Consider the following 9439-nt stretch of genomic DNA (forward strand, 5'->3'; position numbering starts at 1 on the left):
TTTGCTTTGTTGGAAGCGTATTTGAACAAAAACTATGGTTGTTTTCTTGCTGGAAGCCTCTAACAGCTTTTCTTTCAAAATCACCCTTTCATTGGCTCCCTATATCTTCTGGGGGAAAAAAGCATCTCCACAGTAAGATGCCGCCACCACCATGTGTAACCATGAGGGTGGCGTCTGTTAGTTTTAGGTGAATGGTCAAGTCTTGTTAGGTTTGCAGTGGTAAAAGGTACTCTATTTTTGGACATTTTAAAATATTCAGTTTAGCTATTGTTTTTATTTATTATATGTTTTATTCCCTTAAAATTTAGAGATAAGAATTTCTAATGACATTAACAGTGTCTTCATTTCCTTCTAAAAAAAAAACCATCTAATGTTTTACAGAACAGCTGGATTTACACAGAGATCAGGACTCCATTAAAGCAGCATCTAAAGCCATTAGGTTGCACTGGGTTTCATTTAAGGGCATCAGATTGGGTATTAAATACTAATGCAGACTAATACTTTTGAGACTTATTTGTAAACATTCTAAATGGAGTTGGAATGCTCTCCCTGTAAATGTGAGGGTACTCTCTGGGTGCTCCAGCTTTCCATAGTACAAAAACATGACCAAACGACTGCTGGATATAGACACCAGCAAACAAATGGCTATACAGACAATGGATATATACAAGTTGATTTTACAACAAATTTAGATTGCAGACAGTTGGACAAACAACAGGTATCTGTAATGTTACAGTGACACAACAGTCAGGAAAGTGTCTCAAGTCATTCCCCAACTTTCCCTCTAAAGCTATGCCAACTTTCGAAACATCAACACACAAAAAAAAACTGCACCTTTGGTCGGTTAGAAATGTGCAAAGAACAGCAGAAAGTTGCTCAACTTACCCCGGAGATCACCTTAGGTCATATGACCCATGTCACATGACATTAAAACACTAGAACCCGCCTCTGATATCTCATTGGCCAACACCTTTCCTGTCTGTGATTTGATTGGTCGAGACGGGACGTCAATGATTTCGCGTTCATTTATCGAGTGTTTCGAGAGATACTGGGTAGCATTTGGAGTCATGTGTTGTCGTCTTTCTTTACTGTAGTCCGGCTCCTTTTTTTTTCGTCTCCGTATTTTTTAAACCTGGTTCAGACACAATGCGGCCTTTGTACGTTGCCGTTGTTCTTTTTTGGGCTGCCAGCGGTAAGAGACGACGTTGTTTTCCCGTCGCGTGTTTTCAGTCGGCGAAGGTTGCGTGAACCCCGTTATTAAAGGAGCTAGCGTGAGGCGTTATTGCTGCATAGTAGCAGCTATTGAAATAACGTTCCTAGCCACTAGCTGACAGCTAGTAATAATGATAATTTGTGCTTTAGTTACGTTTTATGCTGTTAAACTGTAATTCGCACAACAAAGCTTGACATGTGTTGTTATTACTCAGCTGTTTTGGGTAATAGGCTGAGTTGAAACACTTCACAACGAGGAGTGTCTATATTCTGTGTTTTATACGGCGGAAAAATGCTATTTTGATACATTGGTTGTATTAAATTACATGCCAAATCCGTGACATTCATTGTTTTATTTTTGGGGGGCTTATTTTGTAGCCACACAGGCAAAAGCTGTGCCTTCTCTTCCTGACTTCGGGGACACCTATCACGTCAAAGGTAAGCTGGATAATGGCGGGTTTTAGTCCTGATGACAGGGATCTGTATCCTTACACTCTGAGGTTTCTCATTGCCATTGCAGGTGTGATCTCTCTGCCCTATGCTGAGATTTTGGAGCCATTTGAGGGCTGGTTTGACCTCGCAGCAAAGTCCAGCCGTATAGACTATTATCATGGTAAGATAATAGACCTTAGGCAGAAGGCTCTTACAGCTGATTCTGTGTTTTAAAGGAATATATGGACTGAATGGATCCAAACCCGATATCCTGTTGTGTCAGTGAAAAGAAGCCAGACTTCAGCGGCATCATCAAATGTGAACAGGAAGTTAAAAAGAAATGAGAACTTGACCAGCTAACTCATGTGACACACATCACTTTAGGGTTTTTTTTTTTATTGAACCCGAGTTCAGATTTGTATTTTTCAGACATATAAAATATAATGACCAAGCATTTTTTTTTAAGGGAAATTGACAGTCACTTCAAAAATATGCACACTCTTAACATATTCAGATTTTTATTTTTTATTTGTCTCCACCTTCAGTTAGTTGTATTGGCATTTTATGTAATTAAAATTGAAATCTAAAGGATTGCATCTTCAAACTCTTGTAGTGGATGCTATGTTTTGGACTGTTGCTCTTTTGTTGTAAATGTCAATATATGTATCTGTATCTATATCCTTTTCGACTCCTAAAGGCGATTGATAGTCTGTGGTCAGATCTGAAAAGTGAGGTTTCTGGTCAATATATCTGAGCTTGAGCAGAAGAATTGACAAATCAGTCTTTTGAAATGCAAAACTGATGGAGAAATACCCCAAACTCTTTAGTTGCATCAAGTGCTTCACAAAGAATTTACTTTGGGGAATATAAATGTACACCACACTTTTTGGGGGAAACAAAAGTGTCTGTTTTCATTACAATTTTGCGCAACCTTCTGCTTAGGCCTCAGAAATGATTGCGATAAATGATAATCCTTTTTGTTTTGAGACCATTTTCAAGTAATATATTAATGATGGCCTAATAATGCAAGGTTGCTCTATCAAAGATCAATAATACTTTAATTTTGTAAGGAACACTTAATACTGGAAGTGGAAGACATTTTAAATATCCAAAATAAAACATGACAACCAAAACAATAAATAAAATGGACTGTAACGTCTCTGTAAACAAAAATCCCTTCAAAATGCATAAATCATCAGACCGGAAATTTTCAAGCTCATTTTAATTTATCCTGCCACTAATTGATTACCAGAGCAGGTTTACTTGTGATTTGCTCAATCAGATGTAACTTTAAAAACAAAGCAATGTTTTTGACTGTAACATGAAGAAGTATAAAAGCCTCTTTCCCAACTGAAATGTGAGCCATAAAATTGCCGCAGGCGGTCAGAAAATGAGGAAGCTAACTCGATCCATAATGTAAACGCAGACCACCGGTGTCGGTTTAGTGGTTTCTGCGTCGCTCTAAGCTTCCCTCTGTGGCTCCCTCTCACCAGGCCAGGTCTCCACTTACCAGTTGGCGGCTCAGCAGGAGTTTGGTGTTTCCTATAAAATCACTCCTGAGACCACAGAGGTGGAGCAAAACGTCATGAAGTGCTTTCAGGTGAACGGCACGAAGGACGAAGCGGTCCAGCCGCAAGCGTCGCTGCCGGACGTGCGGGGCTTCCAGGTACGGCTGCGTTCTTCACACTGACCCCAATGACGACATTTCAGGGTATCAGTTTGATCACATTTAAAACTCTTCTTCTCCTTAAGTTAAACTAGCATTAAAATTTGACAGTGAAATAGATGGCTTAGAACTATGTAAGCAGCAGCTATGCTAGGGTCTCTAAAATGATGAAGAAACTAGCAATATTATAGATATAGGATGGTTCTTGTGGATGATTTTGTATATTTTTTGTAAGGCTTTGACACTTCTAAACTGTGTTACTAACTGCAAAACAGACTTGAATATCTGAAATCATTATATTTTAACAAGTTTATATTAGCCTACAGCCTGCCGCTTAACAGTATGTTTCTTTAAGTTTGGCGACAATACTTTTAAAATATCACTACTGTAATTAGAATAACAAGCGGCGCCGCTTTAGTTTACACACCCCAACTGTCCTCGTTTTCACAACCAACAACATGTTCAAACAGCAGAACATACTGAAGTTGCCTGCCTTTACTTTGTAGAAAGTTATCAGCGATAGCAAAAATGCTAATCATCCACTTAGGTTAGCATTTCATTCTCACCCTGCCGTTTTCCTCTGTAGTTCTTGAGGATGGAGTATTACGGCGGCTCGCTGTGCGAAGTCTGGCAGAACGTGACCACCGTGGGCTACAAGAAGAACACCTACACACTGTGGGTGACGAATGCAGAGAAAAGCGCAGACGGACAGAAAAGCACTTCCATACCCCTACACTACGAGATGATGGGATACAACACTCTGCTGGGGTCCCATTATGACAAGTACCTGGTGGACTACAAAGAGTTCAGCACCCATTTTGACCCCATAGTTTTCTCTCTGCCTGAAGGTTTGAGGGCGAGCCGTCGGATTTAGCGGGAACATTTTAGAATCATCCGATGGCGACAGCAGTTACGTTTTCTTCCTTTTCCGTCAAGGGATGACTTGCGGGGGATTCCCAGGTCCAGGGGCGGAGCACCACCTGCTGGCTAACCCGATGAAAGAACTCATCCACACCTCGGCTTCAGGCCACTCTCAGAAGATGTTCAGTCATTTCAAGGAGAAGTTCCAGCGTCAGTATGGCGACGACATGGAGCACGAGAAGAGAGAGCATGCTTTTCTTCACAACCTCAGGTTAAACGGGGTGTCCACGCATCCTTAAAATGTCTTAAATTCATGCATCAAATATTAAGGCCTTAAAATGTAAGGCCTTTAAAAAGCTAGCTAGCTACATACAAAAAAAGCTAACTAGATGCAAAACAGTTAGCTTGATATAGAAAAGTCATCAGCTGCAGATAGAGAGATGCAAAAAGTTAGCTTGCTGGATGCAAAAAAAACCTAGCTAGATTGATGCAAAAAAGTTCACTAGTTAGACGTAGAAAAGATAGTAATATAGATGCAAAACAGCTAAATAGATGGAAAAAGTTAGTTAGCTAGATACAAAAAGGTCTTACCTTGACTTTGATGCAAAATTGTTACAACTATTGATTTTTAACCATTATGGCGTGGAAAGGTCTCCAGTAATGTTTCCTTGTTGCTGTAGGTATGTCCACTCTAAGAACAGAGCTGGCCTGTCCTTCTCCCTGGCTCTGAACTCTCTGTCGGACCGCACCATGTCGGAGATGGCAACCATGAGGGGGAGAAAACGAAGCAAGACCCCAAACAAGGGTCTCCCCTTCCCAACCAAGCTGTACGAAGGGGTGAAAGTACCCGAGTCTCTGGACTGGAGATTGTACGGTACGCCTGAGACGCTAATCTTTTCCCCTGAAGTCAGATTTGTCAGCACTTTACTTTTTGCTCATCCTGTGTCCATTTTCAGGTGCTGTGACTCCAGTGAAGGACCAAGCCATCTGCGGCTCCTGCTGGAGCTTTGCCACCACTGGAGCAGTAGAGGGCGCCCTGTTCCTGAAGGTGAGGCAGAATTAAGAAGCAGCTTTTAGCATGGCGAGTGACCCCATTCCAATGTTTTCCACTGATGGGCTAATTTCCTATTCTCTTTGAGGATGCAGATGTTCAGCACAACGCCTCATCTATTCACTATTTTCACTGCTCTTAATTCTGATGAAGAGAAAAAACTGGCATCACTTTATCATTAACTGCATTTAGGGCGAATGATAATAATAAAAATACATTTCATATAGGAAGCAAAACTGATCAAGTTATTTGAGTCCTTAGTGACATACAGACTCTTTCAACAAATTAGAATATTATTGAAAAGCTAATTTATTTCAGAAACTCTATCACCAGCACATTATATAGATCAAAACATTCAGATGGACGTTTGAAAGCCTTTATTTTTGTTAATATTGATTATTTTCCACTTGCACCTAATAAAAACATGACATTTAACATTAGAATATCACATCAAACCTGTAAAGAAATGCAGCTTTAATGCAAAGTATGTTTAGTGTCTGCTTTAAAGGCTGTCAATTTTCAAAGGCATTCCTTCTCCTGCGTCGCCTAGCAACCGATCCAAACATGGGAGCAGTTTATTATGGGATCTGATGGCACCCTGTCGAAGTGAGCAAATTCTTTGACTCCGTCTCGCACGCACGTCGCTCTCCATCACGTCTCGTGGCCCAGGTCCAGTAGAGGACAAATGGTTTGCAAGTAATCAAACCTGCTAAACTTTTTCTCCTTTTTTGTTCAAATTTTTAATGCATTTTGTTAGAATTTAATTTAGTTGTTTGTTGGATTTTATTCAGGGGTAACTGGAGTAAAATGTGGAGGAATACAAATGCACACCACATTTTACAGATTATATTTCCAGTTGTTTTCATCAGACTAATCAGTATTAGCTTTGCGTAGGAGCCTGTGTGCGCTTTTCTTTTCAGGACGCTTCAGTTAAGGTAATAAATTATCGACCGGAACACGTTAAAGTCGTTCACGTGTTTTGTTTCATAGTTCTCCCCATTTATCAGACGTGTCGGGAACGGGGTGGGAGGGGCGACAGATGTCGAGCTCGATCAGGGAGCTTCTTAGAGTCGGTGCTGCCTAATTGTTCTGCAGCGGTGGCAGGAACGCAATGTTCCGGCTCGGAGGGAGAGCCGTGTGTGTGTGTGTGTATCGCCAGGGCCCCAGGGCTTCGGCTTTGTACATCTGCCAGGATGTGGCGCTCCCCTCCCGCAGTGGGACGGTGACCTGCGCAGAGCGGTGACCCCGGTCCTCACCGGCAGCTTCACAAACACAGCCGGCTTCACTTCCAGACCGTCTCACAGCATCGCTCTGCAGATCTGTGGAGGAACAGCCGGTCCAAGAAAGTTTCTGTCTGTTTGAGGACGGTTTCACTTTATCTAGAGAAGTTTATAAATCGGTTGTTAAACACGTGTTCAGGGTTGCTGGATAGTTTAAAAAATTCTGTGAGAAATTGTTTCCACTTTGTCTGGTTTTTTTGTATGAATTTTTAAAGCTAGTGCTGAGACGGTTGTTTTTAGTGAAATGTCCACCATTGCCTACATTCAGCTCAAGTCATAGTCTTTTAGGCAGATTTGTGTGTTTCCTTAATTAGTGGCTCAGATGTACAACCTTTAAATGTTTCCCTGGATAAACTTTACGGAAGTGTTTGAAGAACTGATTATAAGAAAGGAGAAACTTTTGAAGAATTTCATATTTCCTAGAAGTTATCCTCCCTTTTTTGTTTATTTCCTTCTTTTCTTCTGTGTTTCCTTCCATCTTTCCTTAGCAGTCTGTACTGATTAAACAGTAATAAACTTATGGGGGAACCTTTGTATTTATCTTTCATAGATGAATATAAAGTAAATTTTTACATCTGGGAATGTCGGTTTGGGAAAAAAAACTGGAACTTTGAAATGAAAAAATGTTTGTCTCTAAATAAATGGGCGAATCTCATCTGTGCGATGCAGTGATGCAAAGTGTTCAGCAGCCAGAACGGTGCAGCTGTAAGCTACTTTTTTTACTCTTTGAATCAAATCAAATCAAATCAAATCAAATGTTCTACTAGAATATCTCTTATAAAACAGAAGAGAAAGTGTGGCTTAATGTTCTCTCTCTATTGAAAGAATCAACAATAAATGCGTGTTTTTAATCTTTAGCATAATCCCTTTTTTCCGCCCTCCCCCCCCCCCCCCCCCCAAAACCGTAGCGGTGAGACCAGGTAGCTGACCTTTGACCCTTGTTCTTCCAGACGGGCTCCCTGCAGGTCCTGTCCCAGCAGATGCTGGTGGACTGCTCCTGGGGCTTTGGCAACAACGGCTGCGACGGTGGGGAGGAGTGGCGAGCGTACGAGTGGATCATGAAACACGGAGGCATCGCCACCACGGAAACCTACGGCGCCTACATGGGAATGGTGAGCCGAACTTCATCACAACTCGGAGGTTTTTAACAGCTGCGGAGGTGTTTCATATCGCCGAAAAACCTCAAACACGTTCAGAGGTGTTATAGGGAAAAAAACTGATGACTGATTTTCCACTCTGAGGTCAGTCACATTTTTTTATTCTTCCATAGTCAGTTTTTTTTTTTTTTTCCCCCCTCCCTGAACAGAACGGATTCTGCCATCTGAACTCGTCGCAGCTCACCGCCCACGTCAAAAGCTACACCAACGTGACATCGGGTGACGCGGACGTCCTCAGGTTGGCCCTCTTCAAAAATGGCCCGGCCGCCGTCAGCATCGACGCCTCGCACCGATCGTTTGTCTTTTACAGCCACGGCGTTTACTACGAACCGGCTTGTGGTGAGCTTTACGTCTCTCCGGACGTTCCGGACGTCTCTGTTCCCGTCTGCAAGCTAACGTTCCATTCCGTTATCGATTCAGGGAACACCACGGACGATTTGGACCACGCCGTGCTCGCGGTGGGATACGGCACGTTGAACGGGGAGCCGTACTGGCTGGTTAAGAACTCTTGGTCCACGTACTGGGGCAACGACGGCTACATCCTGATGTCTACGAAGGACAACAACTGCGGAGTCACTACAGACGCTACATACGTCACTCTGGCCTAGATACTTCCTGTTTGTTGTTGATGTTTACGCTGTTGTCAGTGCCTGGGTCTGAATGACACTTTATGTTTGGTGTGAGCGTCTAAGCAGCCTGAAGATATTTAGGGGCGCACCGATCCACTTTTTTCATTTCCAATCACAATATCTAAGGTTTAATATCGTCTGATACCGATACAGAAAAGCAGTGCTGAATTAACGTAGAACTTTCCTTTTTTTTAAACACAGACTGAAGTACTGACTTACAAAATTATTTTATGACTTTGTACCACTACAGCACACTTAAAGACACCAATAGCATTGCAAATCTTTTTTTGTTAAGTCAGTGTAATTAGGAGTGTAGCAGGCAATGTAAACTGACAGACAATAGGTTGACTATCTTGGTCGAACATGTGTAAATTAAACTTCAGCAAACTTTTATTCGAATGGCTCAGGAAGTTCAGCTAGCAATTCTAGAGTATGACATCACTCAGAGCACAAAGCATAGAATTGTATTGAATAGATCTGTCTTTGTGGATCAAGCACGTTGCCATTGATTCATGATCTAGAATTTTATTTCAATATCGGAACCGATACAGATAATATCGGATCGGTGCATCTCCAAAAGTATTGTTTTGCAAAAGTTGCACAAATATGTCGTCTTTATTTTTGTTTCGTTTCAAACGTGTTTATTGCTGGAGGCACCAAGGCACTACGCCTTCATTTCAGTTATACAAAATACATTTCATGACACTTGATTCATTTCCACTTGATCGTTACACATTTGACAAAATTGTGACAATAAAAACGCTGGAAGTTCTCCGCTTGCAGTGACATTTCTGCTTCATCTCAGGCTCTAAGGCGTGCTTTCTTCACTTCATTCAATGTCAAAACTTTCCACATTCACGATGCCTGCAGAAGTATTCCCGCAAACATTTGGTAAAATCACAAGCTTGAAAATATTGAAAATGGATTTTTAGGAAATAGAGCAGGGGTCTGCAACCTTTGCAACCCAAAGAGCCATTCTTACCGGCAGTTCACCTAAATAAAACTTGTTTAGAGCCACAAATGTTACACAACATTTTAGAAAAAAATTTAACTTATAATTTCTGAGACATATTCACCTTATAACCACAATTTAACTTCAGTTTTTAAGTTTTGAAATAAAGAAAACCAAAAATCTTCAACAAAAACAAAAT

At 41.3% G+C, this 9439-nt stretch overlaps 1 protein-coding gene across 1 annotated transcript; it reads left to right on the forward strand.

Moving 5' to 3' along the window:
• Positions 1 to 1024: 1024 nt before the first annotated feature.
• Positions 1025 to 9060, forward strand: LOC116730599 (digestive cysteine proteinase 1). The gene is made up of 11 exons (XM_032579943.1): positions 1025 to 1192; positions 1591 to 1650; positions 1733 to 1825; positions 3138 to 3310; positions 3897 to 4158; positions 4247 to 4442; positions 4852 to 5045; positions 5128 to 5219; positions 7453 to 7614; positions 7809 to 7998; positions 8080 to 9060. Exons 1-11 carry the CDS (start codon positions 1147 to 1149, stop codon positions 8265 to 8267), a joined length of 1656 nt encoding a protein of 551 aa, XP_032435834.1. The 5' UTR covers positions 1025 to 1146; the 3' UTR covers positions 8268 to 9060.
• Positions 9061 to 9439: the final 379 nt, after the last annotated feature.

The sequence above is a fragment of the Xiphophorus hellerii genome, chromosome 13, assembly GCF_003331165.1.
Source record: "Xiphophorus hellerii strain 12219 chromosome 13, Xiphophorus_hellerii-4.1, whole genome shotgun sequence".
Lineage (NCBI taxonomy): Eukaryota > Metazoa > Chordata > Actinopteri > Cyprinodontiformes > Poeciliidae > Xiphophorus > Xiphophorus hellerii.